The 19,544-nt window shown below is 47.1% G+C and overlaps 1 protein-coding gene across 5 annotated transcripts; it reads right to left on the bottom strand.

The window, feature by feature from the left end:
• Window positions 1-1,149: 1,149 nt before the first annotated feature.
• On the bottom strand, window positions 1,150-19,265 carry LOC310833301 (hemojuvelin-like). Of its 5 annotated transcripts, XR_014558622.1 has the most exons (5): window positions 14,572-14,731; window positions 10,707-10,890; window positions 8,656-9,158; window positions 1,387-5,291; window positions 1,150-1,348 (listed from the first exon to the last, which is right to left on the bottom strand). XR_014558622.1 is itself a non-coding variant. In XM_083715923.1 (4 exons), the coding sequence occupies exons 2-4, from the start codon at window positions 10,798-10,800 to the stop codon at window positions 4,668-4,670; spliced, it is 1,221 nt and encodes a 406-aa protein (XP_083572049.1). In that variant the 5' UTR covers window positions 10,801-10,890; window positions 18,860-19,265; the 3' UTR covers window positions 1,150-4,667. The 5 variants fall into 5 exon arrangements, 4 of the variants coding, with proteins under 4 accessions (XP_083572049.1, XP_083572050.1, XP_083572048.1 ...); XM_083715923.1 differs by lacking the exon at window positions 14,572-14,731 and adding an exon at window positions 18,860-19,265 and having other exon boundaries at window positions 1,150-5,291; XM_083715924.1 differs by lacking the exon at window positions 14,572-14,731 and adding an exon at window positions 18,842-19,092 and having other exon boundaries at window positions 1,150-5,291.
• Between the last annotated feature and the right edge of the window lie 279 nt (window positions 19,266-19,544).

Here is a 19,544-nt window from a genome sequence, read left to right as displayed (position 1 = left end):
GCTAGGTTGGCAGGAGCAGGGACCGAGCAACGGGAGCTCACCCCGTCATGGGGATTCGAACCACCGACCTTCTGATCAGCAAGTCCTAGGCTCTGTGGTTTAACCCACAGCACCACCTGTGTCCCTTCTTATAGCATATTATCATTTTATGTATTAAATTTGTATACCACCTCTATACCTGTAGATCTCAGGGTGGTTCACAACATAGGGTAGGGGGCACTGGGGTTGAGTTTATGGAATCAAGGGTGCGGGGGACCAAAAAAGGTTAGGGAGCCAGTGAGCTAAGTTCTTTGTCCACACAAGAGCTCATGAAAGGAGAGCTGGAGGCTGCCGGGAAACTATTTCCATTCAAATACATAGGTGCTGTGCCAGTAATAGCATGGATGGATGGATTAGCAATATATCTATGGCTTATTATTGTAGTTTCTAAGCGCTGTGCAAGAGCAATATAGCATAGAGTCAGTGAACATAAACTGCATTTTGTGTGACCGTGACAGCATTTTGTTTATGCAGCTATTTTGTACAGAGTTTGCAGTGTTTGCAATTTAATTCAATTTCCTGCTCAGATCGTCTGCCGTTCTGGCTGCCAATTTCTCACTACATGCCTCCAAGCCGTTAAACTAACTTCAGCACGCCCTCTTGTGGGTCGTGGTTTAAAACACTTTATAGAGTGACCCTCTGTAGAAGAGCGAAGTCCTGTACCTTTAGAATCACAGGATCATAGAATTGCGGAGTTGGAAGAGACCATGAGCATCATCTAGTCCAACACCCTGCGCTGCAGAAATCCATGGCAGGTGACCATCCAAACCTTGGTTAACTGTGCATGTTATTTAATGGGAGAGGGACCTAGACTGTTTTCACCGGCCCTGTTTGTCAGAAACACAACCGTAGAGAGAGAGATTACATTGCACATTTGGTGACTGGAGCGGCAATGAAAATACACATGAACTGGTGTACTGAAAGTTAGGAATGTCTGAATTGGAGATACAGGGATCCTCTCCTTTCGGACTTCATTGCTGGACACCCTGTTTTGTATGCATTTCATTTTTCCAACGGAAGAAAGACACCTCCCGCCCTCTTTAAGGCGAGTTATTTTTAGCTTCACCTGTTGCAAACCAGGCGCTTAAAGGCACAGCAGATGAGAGGAAATGAAGGCTTCAAAAATAGATGTATTTTTAATGCCAAACACTTGAGGATTAACGGAGGCCGTACGGAAGCAGTTCAGAAGCGAACACTGTCAGGGCTGGAGGCAGGTTTGGAGAGAGCAGAATATGGGATTATGTCTCGTACCCAATCATTGTGATGTGACGTGGCTTGAAGGAATCAAAATCTAGAAATTCTTTGCAGGCTACGTCACCATACATACACATACACACACACACACACACACACACACACACACACAAACACACACACTCATTCTTCTTCCCCTTTTAGTTTCCAGGTCATTCCACGCCAGATCAACTGATTTTAATATTCGACCGTGCTCTCACAACTCAGATTTTCTTCAAAAAAAAAAAATAGCTGTGAGATAGCTCATAGCTATGTAGATAGCTATGAGATAACCTCAAAATATTTTTTTTAAATTTTTTGGTCCAAATTTGGGTGTAGGATAATTTTTTTGAAAATTTCAATTTTTGAGTGATTTAGGCTAATGCAATTTCTGTGTCAGTTTAGAGAAAACCTCCTGTTTCACTTATTTTTCAACTGGGCTTATTTTGGTATCAAAATAAAGCTAATTGTGGTCTCTTTCCACATCTGTCCAAAATAAGGTATAAAAATGGTATTAAGTGCCACAGAAAAGGGTCACCAACCATTCAAAGTGAATTTTTGTCATTTTATTCCCAGTAGATTTTATTCCCGGCTGATCGCCGAAGAATTGATGCTTTTGAATTCTGGTGCTGGAGGAGACTCTTGAGAGTCCCATGGACTGCAAGAAGATCCAACCTCTCCATTCTGAAGGAAATCAGCCCTGAGTGCTCACTGGAAGAACAGATCGTGAAGCTGAGGCTCCAAGACTTTGGCCACCTCATGAGAAGAGAAGACTCCCTGGAAAAGACCCTGATGTTGGGAAAGATTGAGGGCACAAGGAGAAGGGGATGACAGAGGATGAGATGGTGGGACAGTGTTCTTGAAGCTACAAACATGAGTCTGACCAAACTGCGGGAGGCAGTGGAAGACAGGAGTGCCTGGCATGCTCTGGTCCAGGGGGTCACGAAGCGGCGGACACAACTAAACAACAACAGATTTGATAAGCCATAGGGCACAAACCACAACTAGCACATTTCATACTTTTTTGTAGAATGGGCTAACCATGTACTTGTTATGTTTTAAAAATAAGGAGGGTGTTTTTGTGTCAATAAAATAAATTGATTTTGAAGAATATTTTTTACAAAAAAAATATTATTTGTACAGGTTTAAGGTCTCTTTGAGCCTGAAATAACTCACACATTTGTGAGAATAGTTGAACTTGTACCCTCTTATGTTACAATGTCATCTAATATAGTTTAAAAATTCAGTTTTATTGATTATTTAATAAAAACAAAATACATCTCAGAGTCCTTACTCATTTTATTGTGTAAAACACTTCTGCAAAGCTATTTTGTTTCCAATACATGCGATATGGTCAATGATGGACCAAAAAATCTTTAAAAAAATAATTTGAGGTTATCTCTCAACCTAAAAAAAAAATTGAGTCGCAAGAGCACATGGCACCAAGTGATTTGGCGTGGAATGACACTTCCATGCAACATCAATAACGGATACCAATGACACCATCAGCCGATTACATTCACAGTCTCCACGGACAAATGCAACCTCTCTTAAAGTCTTCAGCTTTAATATATTAATCATTTCCCCCTCTTTCTTATTTACATTCCTTAATAATTTCCCTCCCCAATCAGATCCAGTAGGTTTCAATTAGCACACGTTATATGGGCCTAAGGTTGCAATGCACACATCAGCAGTATTAGAGTAAAGGTAAAGGGACCCCTGGCCGTTAGGTCCAGTCACAGACGACTCTGGGGTTCCGCGCTCATCTCGCTCTATAGGCTGAGGGAGCCAGCATTTGTCCGCAGACAGCTTCCGGGTCATGTGGCCAGCATGACTAAATCGATTCTGGTGAACCAGAGCAGTGCACAGAAACACCATTTGCCTTCCCACCTGGAGCAGTACCTATTTGCACTTGACGTGCTTTCAAACTGCTAGGTGTGCAGGAGCTGGGACTGAACAACAGGAGCTCACCCCATCATGGGGATTCAAACTGCCGACCTTCCGATCAGCAAGCCCTAGGCTCTGTGGTTTAGACCACAGCACCACCCCGTCCCCTAGTATTAGAGTAAAGGTAAAGATAAAGGGACCCCTGACCATTAGGTCCAGTCGTGGACGACGCTGGGATTGCGGCACTCATCTCACTTTATTGGCCAAGGGAGCCGGCGTACAGCTTCCGGGTCATGTGGCCAGCATGACTAAGCCGCTTCTGGTGAACTAGAGCAGTGCACGGAAACACCATTTACCTTCCCACCAGAGTGGTACCTATTTATCTACTTGCACTTTAACATGCTTTCAAACTGCTTGGTTGGCAGGAGCTGGGGCCGAGCAATAGGAGCTCACCCTGTCGCGGGGATTCAAACTGAGGACCTTCCAATCAGCAAGTCCTAGGCTCTGTGGTTTAGACCACAGCGCCACCCGCGTCCCTTAGTATTAGTCTTCCTCATATCAATAGGCTTGCCCTGGAGTCAACAGGCCACGATGTCAGGGCTCATTCCAGAGAGAAATGTTCTCCTGGGCATGCTACATTGAGATTTGTTGATTCAAGACTACCGAAGCCATTTTGCTGCCTGAGATGGAGGAGAATCATAGCATTGTAGAGTTGGAAGGCACCCAAAAGATTGTCTAGTCCAATCCCCTTCAAAAAAAACCCAAGATGGTGTCCCCCTTATGGTTCATGTAGAGAAGGCTGTTGGATTGGCAGTTGACTAGAGATGACTTCAGTGCTAGAGATGGTGCCATGACCTTCACTGTACCTGGGACGAGCAGGCGAGCTTAACAGGGTGTCAGGCAGAACATGGGGCACACACAGTAAGAGTGTAAGCAGACATAATTCTCTGTTCCGCCCTATATTCACCACTTGCAGCACCAAATAATACGCCAACTGAAGCACAGATGTCATTAGAAATCCATACTTCTCCAAATTTTGCGATGCAGCTGTCTAACAAAGAAAAAGTGTACAAATATGCATCTGCTAGGGTGAAAAGTGTGCATAACTTTGGTAAAATAGTGTACAAGAATGCATTCCTAGTAATTGCTTGCAGAAACGATGTGCGTATTAGGAGAAATTCTCACCAAAACGCTGACAAATTTTCATGAGGATTTGTTAAATAAATAAAAAATGATGTGGAAGTGTGACACGCTGAATTTAAGATTTGAGGAATGAGGAGCAGAGAGGTCAAAATCAACAGATTTGTCCATTTCCACTCTCAGCTTTTCCTCTCCCTAATAAAGCTGTGAAGGTCAGGGTGCCCTGCTTCCATCCATCCCAGATTCTTACAGCTTTACACTTTGTCCTGTCCCATGTTTGCTGGAGGCCATACTTCTGGGGGAGTCAACCCCATTCGCTATCCTCTCAAACTAGCACCATACAACTTTCCACCAGTCCCCAGAAACCTTCAGAAGTGTAGCTGCAACACTGAAAGGACCAACGTGATGGCGAGGAGGAAGGCCGAGCAACGGGACACGCAAGCTGTGTCGCTTTGGAAGAGATGGTGCTTCTTGGCGTCCGGGTGGAAGACTTTGGCGTCCTCCAGGGCAGCGTGCGCAGCCAGCGTAAAGTTGACGTCTCCCGATGTCACCACGTCAAAGACACACGACTGGAAGTAGACATCCTCCACCGGCAGCTTCTCCTTGCACAGGAGCTGGGCCTTCTGAGCAGGGATGGCTCCATTGCTGCAGCAGCATTCGGTCTGGGAGATGCGCTGGCTGGGCGGGCAGCCTCCCACGCATAGCTGGAGGTCCTGCTCCTCCGTGAAGGAGCGCACCACGTCCTCGGCCGCCCGGATGGAGAAAGAGAGCTGCCTCCCTGCCTGGCGCACGGCAATGGTGGTGCCGATGTAGGTGGCGAGGATCTCCACGTGCTGCCCGGGTGTGCGCTCGTGGATGCTCAAGCTTTTCCCTCCGGGCTTCTCGCCCCCATTCGTGGATCCATCCTCGAAAGCCGCTGGCAGGTTGTCGATCTCCGCCTGGTAGACTTTCTGGTCTATGCACTCCTTCATGTTCTTGAATATGATGGTGAGCTGAAAAGAGAGAGGTAAAAAGGTAAGGTAAAGGACCCCTGGATGGTTAAGTCCAATCAAAGGCGACTATGGGGTTGAGAGGCTCATCTCACTTTCAGGCCAAGGGAGCCGGTGTTTGTCCATAGACAGCTTTCCAGGTCATGTGGCCAGCATGACTAAAGTGCTTCTGGAGCAACGGGATGTTGGAAACCAGAGTGCATGGAAACGCTGTTTACCTTCCTGCCGCAGTTGTGACTATTTATCTACTTGCACTTGTGTGCTTTCGAAATGGGAGCTCACTCCGTCATGGGGATTTGAACCGCCGACCTTTTGATTTGCAAGCCCAGGAGGCTCAGTGGTTTAGACCACAGTACTATTTCATGCTCTCCATGTGTGCCCAAGCCACTTAATCTTCCCTGGGAGTATGAAAGCTGTGAGCTGACCCATTTATTATTTTTCAAAAATGTGTACAGGCAAGAGAAATGCACACTGAAACCCTGACAGATTTTTCAGGAGGAATTTTGCATGTTTGTGGGCAGTGGGTATGTGTATCTGTGTGTATAAATACATATGCATATATATACACACACACATACGGGACGCGTATACACACACACACACACACACACACACGGGATGCGGGTGGCGCTCTGGTCTAAACCACTGAGCCTAGTGCTTACCAATTGGAAGGTTGGCAGTTCAAATCCCCGTGACGGGGTGAGCTCCCATTGCTCTTCCCCAGCTCTTGCCAACCTAGCAGTTCGAAAGCACAAAGTGCAAGTAGATAAATAGGTACCGCTCCGGTGGGAATGTAAACGGCGTTTCCGTGCGCTGCTCTGGTTTCGCCAGAAGTGGCTTAGTCATGCTGGCCACATGACCTGGGAAAACTGTCTGCGGACCAACACCGGCTTCCTCGGCCAGTAAAGCGAGATGAGCGCCGCAACCCTAGAGTCATCCAAGACTGAACTTAACTGTCAGGGGTCCTTTATACACACACACACACACACACAGAGAGAGAGAGAGAGAGAGAGAGAGAGAGAGAGAGAGAGAGAGAGATATTCAGAGAATCAGAGAATAATAGGGTTGGAATAGATCTCAAGGGTCATCTGGTCCAGCCCCTGCAATGCAGGAATCCCAGCTAATGAATCTCTGGCAGATGGCCATCCAAGAGCCCCGTGTACTTCAGAATATACGTCCTCTCATGTATCTCTCTTCTCCCCCTCTCTAGTTGTCCATGTACGAACTTGAAGAGTCCTCCTAGGGGATTCGTCGCTCCTTAAGGGAAGTGGTAGCATCAGCCCTGGGCAGTTTCCTGGTTGTTGACATCTGCAGGGCAGCCACTTGGGCCTCTGCTTGTAGCCTTATTGGAGTTCACTGATTGGGTCTGCGTTTCTCCAGGACAGGAGGAAGGAAGTCAAAATGACACCAAGTTGGTTCAAAGAAAGAGTTTATTCTGCTCTCCAGATAGCAGAAGGCACTTGCGTGATTAGTCCACAGCAAGTCCAAAGAAATGACAGGTTTCATGCAGTATTTATATCCTCCAGGCACCCTCTCCCTCCTTCCAACCACATCAGCCTATGTATGCAGGTTGACATCACATATGTTCCTGCTCTGGTACTCTCAACCATAAAAGGGATTTCCTTCCTGCACTCCTGACCATAAAAGGATATTCCTGTTCCTACTCCTATCTTGGAGCAAAAGGTCACTACTTCCGAGAACATGCTCTGGCGTTAGTCCCAGACTTGGGTCTCCCCGTCATTTGTGGTCAGAACATAAGATATGTCTGTGTCTGTTCTACTGGGAGTAGATCACAGTCTCTTGGGAGATGGACGTCCCTGAATTATATCTAATATCGTTCTCATAACGTTACAACAGTTCAGTGTAGATCCATCCCTGGTTTGAACGGAGATGTAAGTGTGGTGTTGTGTAACTTCCGAATGTGTCTCCTGTGGCATAATTTTTTGTATGGGGCATGGTGACCATGGCTGTGCTTGCCTTTTTCAGGGCCATCTTTAGCTCTGCCAGATCTGGAGGGTCTCCTCCCCCTAGAAGAGGCGAAAGAAGACTTGGAAGGCCCTGGCTATCTAGTCCAGTGGGAGGAGTGAGCCCCATATGAACCCCACCCCCTGGCCTGAGGCTTTCCGGTTCTGATGTATACAGTGTTGGAATCTTTGACACTGTGGTGATCACACAGGGTCCCCAGACATTTAACGATCTATTGATCCCTGTGCCACCACTGTGCTCGCTTCCCTGCTGTCACTAACCAGTTACTCTCTGGTAAAACACTGAATCCAGACAGTTGTTAAAAATGAACCAAAAAAACCCCCAAGTTTATTTTACAGACATTAACAAGTTTATGGTTTCTCCAATGATATTCGTGTCAGTATCTTAACTTTAGTTTCTTTACCGGCCTATACCTTCCTAATACCTTCTGACTGATTATCTCAACTGTTTGACTGACGCCTCTTAACAAATTCTCTCACTCTCTCACACCAGACTAGCCCAACCCAGACTTATCTTATCTTCTAACTCTAGACTGTCTTCTCCACCCTAACTCTAACTCCTCCCCCTGGGTTCCCATTGGTTAGTCATTTTACAATTAGTTAACCCTTTCCCTATGAACCCAGTATGATGTCACACACCTAGTGTGATGGCCTGGGATTCGGACTTGGAGGCTGAACCTGAGGAATCCCAGCCTGCACAGGATTCCCCGACTCCAGAACCAGCTGAGCTGGGGCTGGGGCCTGAGCCTGAAGGGTCCTCACCTGTGCTGGATCCTCAGGTGCAGGCACCAGCTGAGTCTGCTCTGGCTCCTGAGGTGATGGAGGACCCATTGCCTGCAGGTGCTCCACTCTCAGCCCCGTCGGGGGAGGCTGAGGTTGCCTCTGGGTCCGGTAACCCTCCAACCTCTCCTGAGCTGCAGAGGCTCAGGGCAGAGAGGCAGAGGGAACTAAGTTCCCGCAGGAGGAGTGCTCGTCTCCAGGCCAGGAGAGGTGAGTCACCTGAGGATCGGGGCCGCTCTGTACCTCAGGGCAGATAAAAGCCAGCCAGCCCCAGTCCCAAGTTGCGGGAGCAACGTTGTTGGTAGCCAGTTCCTGCCTGCACCCTGTCCTGCCAGATCTCCTGACCTCACCCGACTCCCTGCCTTGGACCCTGCTTCAGCTTTGACGGACGGCCTCAACACTGCTCCCTCGACCTCGGACTGGACTCGGACCTCACCTCACAGAAACCCACGGGACCAGCACACCTAGGAGGGCAAACGCCACAGATGCAATTTGCTAGAAATGCCCATAGTAATTATGAGCCTATCTCCCTGGTCACACCACCAATGAAACAAGCCATGGGAAACTTTAATGGGACACCTGTAGAGGTCACCGTTTCTTACCTTGCTAGTAGCTGTTGCGTTTGATCCTTTCAAGACGGGGTAGCTCGTCGCTTGAGCAAACAAATAGTTGTTGTCCAGGAGTGGCCAGGAACCTTCCACTCTGCATGTGTGGAACTCATCGCTGAAGGTCCGTACGTGGGGGTCCCCAAACGTGGCGCAGTGCTGGTACGTGGGGGGTCTGTTGTGCTTCCGGGAAAAGCTCTTCTCGTAATCGCAAATCTCTGGGGGTTCCAAACCCTGACGTGCAGGGGGTGGTGCAGGGGGTCGCCGCGGGGAAGTGGGCCCCTCCTTGGAGCACTTGTTCTGGATCATGAGGTCCTCGATGCCGTGGACGGCAGAGTGGTAGGCGAGGTCCCCGCGGCAGGTACGGGCCGTCCTGCGAGTGCAGCGGGAGTAGGAGCGCAGGGTGTTGCAGTAGCTGGCGTGCTTGTTGGGGCCACGCAAGTTGAGCGTGGCGGCCACGTACTCGGAGTTGCAGCGCAAGATCCTGCAGTGGGAATATGCTGCAGGGCAGAACCCAAAAAGCAACGATGGTAATGATAGGAAGAGAAAGGGAAAAAAACAGCCAGGAAGATCAGAGTCAGGTAAAACTTTGGTTTACATTTCAAAATATTCATTTAAACAACCTTAAATCAATGACTTCTCTTCTTCTCTCTCCATGGTTCATTTTGCATACCATACATCCTTGCATATTTTACATGAACTAAACCATGGGTAGGCAAACTAAGGCCCGGGGGCCGGATCCGGCCCAATCACCTTCTTAATCCAGCCCACGGATGGTCTGGGAATCAGCATGTTTTTACATGAGTAGAATGTGTCCATTTATTTAAAATGCATATCTGAGTTATTTGTGGGGCATTCATTTCCCTCCACCAATATATAGTCCAGTCCCCCACAAGGTCTGAGGGACAGTGGACCGGCCCCCTGTTGAAAACATTTGCTGACCCCTGAGCTAAACCATTCAGTAATCCATTATTACTTCCATCAAAACTTATTTTCACTGCTGAAATTATCTTAATGCTACCGGAGTTTTTAAATGAACACAATTTTCATCCATATATTCAGTAAGCATTTTCCATTCTTCTTTAAACATACATTCTTCTTGTTCTCTTATTCTATATGTTAAATCCGCAAGCTGCGCGTATTCCATCAGTTTAAGGTGCCACTCTTCTTTGGTTGAGACCTCACTCGTTTTCCATTTTGGGGCTAACAAAACATGGCCCGCAGTAGCGGCATGCATAAATAGTCTTTTTTGACACCTGGGAATTTCCCTCTGAATTATCCCCAACGAAAAGGACTCTGCTTTTTTCCTTTTTTTTGGAATGGTACTTTAAAAGGTTATAAGTTATAAGACTAAATTCTTCCGACATGTAGAACAGTTCAGTGTTTGTTGCAGTGCCATGCTGGCAGGGATCCACTGGATCACATGGGGCAGCTGAGTGGGGGTGGGGAGACTTTGTTCCACCCTCCTTCCTTGCAAAGATAACTGTGGAGAATTCAGCAGCACTTGTACAATCGCTGAGCTGCAGTCCTTGCCCTATAAGAGGCACTTTTCCCCTCCTAAAAAGTAAGGGGAAATGTGTGTGCGTCTTATGGAATGAATGCAGGCGGGAGGCTCTGCTCAGCGCTCCCTTTAAAGAGCCACGTGCAGCATGTGTGCGGCTCTTCAGAGCTTTTCCCGAAGAGAAGATAAAAGCCCCCAAGACACACACTCCATGCGCTCTTTAAAGGGAATGCAGCTCTTGGGGGAGCCTTAGCTGTGTGCAGCCTGTCCCGGGCAGGGAATGAAGGCTCCCCTTGCCCAGGAAAGGCTGCGCGTGGCTATCCCATAAGCCAGGACAGCACTTGGGATCGCTTCACAGCGATCCCGCTTGCTGCCCTGGCTTATGGGATTCAGAATATTTTTTTTCTTGTTTTTCTCTTCCAAAAACTAGGTGCGTCTGGTGCGTCTTATAGAGCGAAAAATACAGTAATTTCCCAGTCCTTGGGGTTCTGAATAAAGGGTTGGTTTAAACAGGTATAGCAGAAGAGTTGGCCTGTCGAGTCCTTACCATGTCTACAAAGCAGGAGAAGGAAGAGCGCTTTAATGATGAAACCAGCATTCGTCGAGTGTCCCGGCCCCATGGAGCAGGCGAGTCTCCCCATTCCAATCCATCCAGAGTTTAGGAACGTTTCTTACCCAGATTGTTCCTCTCCCTCCGTTCTCTTTGCTTCCTTCTTTCTTTCAGTGGTTGTCTGGAAGAAAAGCCAAATAATAATAGTAATTATTATTATTATTATTATTTATTTATTCCCTGCCCATCTGGCTGGGTTTCCCCAGCCACTCTGGGCAGCTCCCAATAGAATATTAAAAACACAATAAAACATCAAACATTAAAAACTTCCCTAAGCAAGGCTGCCTTCAGATGTCTTCTAAAAGTCAGAGAGTTGTTTATTTCCTTGATATCTGATGGGAGGACAGGCATCACCACCAAGAAGGCCCTCTGCCTGGTTCCCTGTACCCTCACTTCTTGCAGGGAGGGAACCGCCAGAAGGTCCTCAGAGCTGGACCTCCGTGTTTGGGCCGAATGATGGAAGAAGGAGACGCTCCTTCAGGTATGCTGGGCTGAGGCCATTTAGGACTCTAAAGGTCAGCACAAACACTTTGAATTGTGCTTGGAAATGTAGAAAAAGACAGAAAAGAAGAAAAGACAGATTCTATACCAAGTATGGGATGTGGGTGGCACTGTGGGTTAAACCACTGAGCCTAGGACTTGCCAATCAGAAGGTTGACGGTTCAAATCCCCGCAATGAGGTGAGCTTCCGTTGCTCGGTCCCTGCTCCTGCCCACCTAGCAGTTCAAAAGCACTTCAAACTGCAAGTACAGGCGGGAAGGTAAATGGCATTTCCATGCACTGCTCTGGTTCGCCAGAAGCGGCTTAGTCATGCTGGCCACATGACCCAGAAGCTGTACGCCGTCTCCCTCAGCCAATAAAGCGAGATGAGCGCCACAGCCCCAGAGTCGGCCACGACTGGACCTAATGGTCAGGGGTCCCTTTACCTTATACCAAACATACATCTGCGTGATGGATTGATTTTCAATTCATTTATATACCACTTGATTTTTATTTTGAAGAAAAGGAATTTCGCAGCAGTTTATAAAAAAGAATAAAGTTAAAAACAACTGTTTAAAATATTCAAAATGTAATTAAAATCAAGGATAAGCTATAAAAAAAACAAAACCAAGTTAACTAACACATGTCAACGTTCTGCTTGTTCGACTAGGCTTTCCCCAAATGGCAATGTTTTTAGCAGGAGCCAGAAAAAATCCAGCGAAGAAAGCACCTGCCTGAAGTCAATGGGCGGGTAGTTCTTCAGATCTACAGGGCACAAAGCTGGGTGGCTGATATAGTATGCAACCACCCAGATGCAGGGGCATGATTCTGGTTGCGAGTCTTGCCCCCGTCCCTTTTCCTTTCAAAATAAAACCAGTGCAAAGTTTCTGGGATGAACTTTCCTTTGCACGTTTGGTGAAATTTGGGTAGGTGGCAATTTTTAGAGAACTAGCTGTTTTTGAGGATTGCACCAGGATTGACTGGTAATAAGCCCTCCCCTAAAATGCTTAGCAGGGGGAACACTTCCTTCAACTGGTTGGACGGTGACGGTCCTGAAAATATAAAAGGTAAAGGGTAAAGGGATCACTGACCATTAGGTCCGGTCGTGACCGACTCTGGGGTTGCAGTGCTCATCTCGCTTTATTGGCCGAGGGAGCCGGCGTGTAGCTTCCGGGTCATGTGGCCGGAATGACTAAGCCACTTCTGGTGAACCAGAGCAGCGCACGGAAACACCGTTTACCTTCCCGCCGGAGTGGTACCTATTTATCTACTTGCACTTTGACGTGCTTTCAAACTGCTAGGTTGGCAGGAGCAGGGAACAAACAACGGGAGCTCACCCTGTCTGCTTGTATATCCATATATCCATATATATATATATACACACAGAGAGAGAAAGAGAGAGAGAGAGAGAGAGAGAGAGAGAGAGAAGAGAGAGTCGTATCTCCACTTACATAACCCTCTAGATACGTAAACTTTGGGATGCGAAATGTGGGTTTCGCCACGTGCACATGTACAGAAGCGCTAAACTGTGTCGCACACATGCGCAGAAGCAGTCCTCCAGTTGCGAATTCCTTGGGATGTGGCTGGACCTCCAGAACGGATCCCGTTCACAACCCGAGGTACCATTGTATACACACAAACATGCACAAATACACGCTATACTAAGCTACCCTACACTGAAATGTTAAAATGTTTGTCTTTTTTAATTGCCCTTGAATCTTCCTGCCACACTTCCCATCCCCTCCTGCCACAGGGTTTTGGGCACCGTCCTCTCCCAGCCCCACCTGGAGATACCTATGGGGATTCAAACCTGGCCCCTTCTGCTTGTGAAGCAGGTGCTCAGCCAACAGAGCAGGAGCCCTTCTCAATGACAAAATTGCAGCATTTCACCACCACCCTGAAGGTAGATGACGCGATGCCCCTTTGGGCATTTCTCAAGAAGAGTGGATACCTTCAAGATCATAACAGCAAGCCAAAACTGGGTTTAATGCATCTTCCCTCTGAGTTACAGCAACTGACATAAATGCTTTGCTTCGTGGAGAATGGAGGTGAGTTGCTATCATCGAAAGCCATCAATGAATCAGCACCAAGGCCTGGAATATCACCCGCCTTGAGCGTCATTAACCCTATAAAGCTGCTCTCTCTCTCGCTCTCTCTCGTTCCATTTTCTTTTCCCCTTCATCTAGTTTCTGTCTGGAAAAGGAACTGGAAGAATTAACTCAGGGAGCAGGAGTTTGGGGTCTTTTTTCAATGAAACACCACTCCATAAACCATCCCCCCCCCCCATTCTTTATAATCACACTTTCATCCAGGGATGTCGAATACCGTATTTTTTGCTCTATAAGACTCCCTTTTTCCCTCCTAAAAAGTAAAGGGAAATGTGTGTGCATCTTATGGAGCGAATGCAGGCTACGCAGCTATCCCAGAAGCCAGAACAGCAAGAGGGATTGCTGCTTTCACTGCGCAGCGATCTCTCTTGCTGCTCTGGCTTCTGAGATTCAGAATATTTTTTTTCTTGTTTTCCTCCTCCAAAAACTAGGTGCGTTTTGTGGCCTGGTGCGTCTTATAGAGCGAAAAATACGGTAACTTACAAAAAAATCATTCAGTCGAAAATCTAACCATAACATGCATCAAAATCATCCTCCAATTAGTTATGCATAATGGTATATACTTTTGTCCCTACTCATTTATCCTCCTTCCTTTCTCCCCTTTAACCCCTCTCCCCAAAACTTGTTCTCTCTTCAAATTTTTAACCATGTGCACAGATTATTCGTTCAAATTTGGGTGCTTGGGTTGGCTTCCCCCCTTGCTATCCAATTCCTATAACTTGTCCATTTATTCAAAATCTTTTGACATTTGTTTTCCCATGTATCTTCCGTCATTACCTGTTCAAATATATCAGATTGTATATATTCAGAAACATAGTCATTCCATTTTTCCATTGTCCATTTATCCTTTTCTTTCTATCCTGATGCAATAACAAGCATACCAGCTAAGATCATAATTTTATGCCAGTCTTGCTCTTTTCTACCTCTCCATAAACCTTGCCCACTTAGCACTACTCTGTCTCATCTTTTGGCCAAGCCCCTTCCTTAAAGAAACAGATACGAAGTGATGCACGAAGATGCCTTTGAGCATGTGCAGAGTGCCCCTCTTTCACCCACTGCAGCCTGCTGTCACAAGAAAGGAGAAAGCAGCCTCCTGTCTGAGGATACATATTTAAAACGGTAGATATCTCAAAGCCAAGTGGTATGTATCTCTTTCCGTGTGTGTGTGTGTATGCATGAAAAGAAATGCAGAAAGAATAAACCAAAATGCTTACCTCGATGTGAACTAGAATGCTGCTTGGTCAAACTCCCCCTGCGGGGAAACTGCCGGCTTTCCTCCATAAACTCCCCCAAAGGCCCCCAGCTCCTGCCTTCTTGTGATAATCAAGGGGGAAAAGACATCAATTGCTCATGGCCAGCAGCCTAGAGACAGCTGAGCCTCTGCAACCTGATCTGTCCCCCAAAAGGCAAAGGTCCGCAACAGATGCTTTAAAAATAGGTTGTAGTATTTTGGATCCCGAAAGCAGAATTCGGGGGCGGGCAGAAGGCCACATCCCGGAGGCGGCTGGTTTTATTTTAGTAACTGACACCTTGTATACACACACACACACACACACACACACACACACACACACACACTTTTCCTCCGAATATTAATTGTGGGTCATCACAAATGGGGAGTGATCTGCTGCTGTTCGCTGGGTCTCTGATTGGCCAATTTGAGAACAGGAGGGTGGACTTGATGGGCTCTCTCTGGCCTGATCCAGCACAGTGGCAGCTTAGAAATACATTTTGCAGACCCAGAATGGGAAGAGGGATGGGGAAGGACCTGGGAGAGATCTGTAGAAATGGAGGGTTCAGCCCTCAGGGAACTATAACGATACCCGCCCTCCTGAGAAGTCACTCACAACTGGGAAGAACATGGATTAATTCACACCTACCAAGGGACACGGGTGGCACTGTGGGTTAAACCACAGAGCCTAGGACTTGCTGATCAGATGGCCGGCGGTTCGAATCCCCGTGACGGGGTGAGCTCCCGTTGCTCGGTCCCTGCTCCGGCCAACCTAGCAGTTCGAAAACATGTCAAAGTGCAAGTAGATAAATAGGTACCGCTCCAGCGGGAAGGTAAACGGTGTTTCCATTTACAGATGGGCAGCCGTGTTAGTCTGCCATAGTCAAAACAAAAAAATTCCTTCCAGTAGCACCTTAAAGACCAATTAAGTTAGTTCTTGGTATGAGCTTTCGTGTGCATGCACACTTCTTTAGATACCAGCACATGGCGTTTCTGTGCGCTGCTCTGGTTCGCCAGAAGAGGCTTAGTCATGCTGGCCACATGACCCGGAAGCTGTATGCCAGCTCCCTCGGCCAGTAAAGCGAGATGAGCGCCGCAACCCCAGAGTTGGTCACGACTGGACCTAATGGTCAGGGGTCCCTTTACCTTTACCTACCAAAGTCACACTTTCTGAAACAAATATGCGAATTACAAAAAAAAGTTGCTCCCTCCTTCAGAATATGCAATTCTCTGAATTTGGCACCGCAGTTCCCTAGCCAAGTTAGGTGCTCAGAAAATGCATATACCAAAGTGTGCATCTGTTGGTGAAAAGCAAACACACAGAAACGCCTTAACTCAGGGGAACTCATTTTGCAAAAATGTACATTGTAGGGGGGAATTACCTACAAACATGTCTTATTTTAGGAGACATCCTCACAAAAAATGCTGATGAATTTTCACGATGACTTTCCTCCTCCCCACAAAAAAGTAAAAGAGGAATCACAAACTGATGTGTCAATGAGGAGAACAGAGAATTACATGGGGGCAGATGAGGCCCTGATGGAAATCTAAATTGACATATTTCCCCTGTCTTTATTCTTAGCCTCAAAGACATTTCTGTAGGGCTCTTAACCACATTGGCTCCATCTTTCCCCTTCTGTCAAAGTCTACTGCATAGTCAGCTTCTGGATTGTATCCTCCTCGGGGCGAGGGACTGTATTTGTTGTTTGAGCTGCAAAGTGCCACACACATTCACAACTCGGCATTTGCAACAAAGACCTCATCATGATAACGTCAACCAAAAACTCCCAGATTCCACATGCACGAAATTTTGCTTGGAAAAATGTTCAGCATCTCCAAATAGACACATTTTTTGTGATCTTGCCTGATATTTATTTTACACATTTTTGCAAGGCATAATCCCCTCGTACATAATGTTATTTTCAGGCACGCTTTCTGCTGATATACACATTTCTATAGAATTTCAAAGTGTTGGAGAAGTGCATTGCAAAATTCAGAGAAGTGCAAAGGATAGGTTTGTTTCACTTTGCATAGGGTTGCCATATTTCAAAAAGTAAAAACCAGGACACCTCAAAAGGTTTTAGGAAGACCCTTTTTTTTTTACAAGAAGAAAGAAAAAAGGACAAAGTGCCACCTTTTGGAAATTCCACCTTTGAAATCCCGGTAATGTCCAGATGTGTGGCAGCCCTAACTTTGCATGTTGTTTTGAGAAGCATTACATCCTTGTGGGACAGAGGTCTGTCGCCGATCTGCTGTGCTCTTAGAAGGGGTTGGGTTCAACCCCTGGCACCTCTGGGTAAGGTTTAGGTCTAGGAGCTTAAAACCCTGGAGAGCTGCTTTCAATCCGTGTAGTTGCACCAATTGCCTGACTGTACACAGGTGGTGCTGTGATCTAAACCACAGAGCCTAGGGCTTGCCGATCAGAAGGTCTGCAGTTTGAATCCCTGTGACGGGGTGAGCTCCCATTGCTCGGTCCCTGCTCCTGCCAACCTAGCAGTTCGAAAGCACGTTAAAGTGCAAGTAGATAAATAGGTACCACTCCAGCGGGAAGGTAAACGGCGTTTCCATGCGCTGCTCTGGTTCGCCAGAAGCGGCTTAGTCATGCTGGCCACATGACCCGGAAGCTGTATGCCAGCTCCCTCGGCCAATAAAGCGAGATGAGCGCCGCAACCCCAGAGTCGTCCACGACTGGACCTAATGGTCAGGGGTTCCTTTACCTTTAGAAAGGAACTGCCTATGCCCTTAGTTTCATTGGAACCATGACACAGGGAAAGGGAATAGCTCAGTGGCAGAGGAACTGCTTTGCTCGTGCCACACTGAATTTTTTATTGGTAAGAAATACTTTGGAAAACAAAAAGAAATGGGGGGGGGGACTCCTATCAGTGCTTGATTTATAATGTAGAACACAACTACTTCATTATTTATTTATTTATTTATTTGCACCCTGCCCATCTGGCTGGGTTTCCCCAGCCACCCTGGGCAGCTTCCAACAAAGATTAAAAATACATTAATATGTCACACATTAAAAAGTTCCCTGAACAGGGCTGCCTTCAGGTGTCTTCTGAATGTCAGGTAGCTGTTTATTCCTTTAACATCTCATGGAAGGGCGTTCCACAGGGCGGGCGCCACTACCGAGAAGGCCCTCTGCCTGGTTCCCTGTAACTTGGCTTCTTGCAGCGAGGAAACCACCAGAAGGCCCTCGGAGCTGGACCTCAGTATCCGGGCTGGACAATGGGTGTGGAGATGCTCCTTCAGGTATACTGGACCGAGGCCGTTTAGGGCTTTAAAGGTCAGCACCAACACTTTGAATTGTTCTCGGAAACGTACTGGGAACCAATGTAGGTCTTTCATGGGACGTCCATAAAGTATAAAACAAGGCAACTACATAAGAACATGAATCATTCCCGAGGTATAATACTGGTTGTCCATCAGTCTTCCTGCCACACTTACCATCCTCTCCCGCCACAGCCTTGTGGTATGCCACACCCTTTGAGAACCACTGGTATAGACAATACTGAACAAGATCAATTAGCAAACTGAACCAAATAGTCCCAGCCCTGTGTTATTGCTGCTAGGAGCATCTCACAGAACCCAAAAGGGCAAGGCTGAAAGTTATGGGTCGAGCGGATAGAATTTGTGGGTTGAGCGGACAGAATTTGTTGCAGCTGTGCACAGGGAATACAGGCAAAGTTGTTGTGTGTGCCAGGTGTTCGGGGAGCAAAGGTGGGAGTCCCTACCATCTGTTGTTGCAGATTTTTCTCAACGTGCCTTGTCAGTATGACTTGGGGAAAGGAAGGGAGAACACTCAGCCCTGCAAACCTCTCGTAGGAATTTTGTATTTAAACAAAAAAATGAGTGAATGGCTGAGATTAGAAGCTAAAGCAGAACTGCCTCTTTGCACCAAACTCTCTGTGGATACAGGAGTGGCAACCTAGCTGATGCCAAGACCTCTTCCACCATCAGTTGAGTTGCGCCTTCCCACAACTGCAGCTTAAATATATTTCCATCTGCCTTTCCCATCTCCCCCCTTTCCAATTGCTCTCTGAAAGTATTTTATAGAAGTATTTTATAGAAGAAACGGATATCCATTAAAAAAATAATAATCAGCAGTGCCCAGCTTCACGAAAGAGGCAAGACCAATGTTGCCCTATCTGAAAACGGTGCCTTTTCTGAGTCCTCTTACCCATTGTCAAAACTCAAGTTTTGTTTAACACCAAATTGGCTGCACAGATTTTAGAGAATCTCTTCCAAACCTGGGCATCACCACTCACTTCCTTGATCATTGGAGAGACATTCTGGAAGATGTTGGCACTGGATTTCTTCCTAAGAGCCCAGAACTCCACGCTGGGAATTATGAAGGGGTGGGGGAGACTTCCAAGCCTTCTGCCATTTCCCTTCCCCTTTGGAAGGTATGAGATCTGGGAAGAGATGATGAAACTGAGTCACAGCACCAGGCAAAGGAAAAGACAAGGAGCGGTGGAAAATGCCGTCATTAGACTCATCTGACACACCCCCTCTGGACACGCAGATACAGTACCGTGACCCCCTCTTGGCTAATCTTTGCAGAGGAGCCAGGGGGCAACCAGAGATAAATCAAGGGACAGAAGCACCTGTTCCGAAAACTGGCATCTGTAAATGGGAGCTTGAGCCGGGGGGGGGGGGGGAGTCTGTGTGTTTAAAACAGGAACCAGTCCGGGAAGGGACCAGAGGGGGGGGCGAGTTTTCTAAAAAAAGATCAGAGCAGATGGAGCAACAGCAAGATTCCATCACATGGGTAAAGATCCAGCGAGGACGACAGACCTGCCATTTGAGACTAGTGGCGTGCAAGCATTTGGCCCAGTCTCTATGGGCGCTGCAGCCCCTCTCCTCACTGGGGATGGGGAAAGAATTCATTTTGGTTCTTGTTTGAAGGTGAACGGCCCTTTACGGAGCAAGACGCAGCTGTCCTTCGGGATT

This window comes from Podarcis gaigeae (genome assembly GCF_964106915.1).
Source record: "Podarcis gaigeae genome assembly, chromosome: 16".
Taxonomy (NCBI): domain Eukaryota; kingdom Metazoa; phylum Chordata; class Lepidosauria; order Squamata; family Lacertidae; genus Podarcis; species Podarcis gaigeae.
The sequence above is the reverse complement of the archived record's forward strand: the minus strand, read 5'-3'. Positions and strand labels throughout refer to the sequence as shown.

What these genes read in the sequence shown, in the direction of transcription:
- LOC310833301 (XM_083715923.1), bottom strand. Translation starts at nt 10,800, where the DNA reads ATGGGGAGACTCGCCTGCTCCATGGGGCCGGGACACTCGACGAATGCT. An exon ending in TCTCCTGCTTTGTAGACATG is followed by an intron (nt 9,159 to 10,706) that starts GTAAGGACTCGA and finishes TCTGCCCTGCAG; the next exon opens with CATATTCCCACTGCAGGATC. An exon ending in ACGCAACAGCTACTAGCAAG is followed by an intron (nt 5,292 to 8,655) that starts GTAAGAAACGGT and finishes CTCTCTTTTCAG; the next exon opens with CTCACCATCATATTCAAGAA.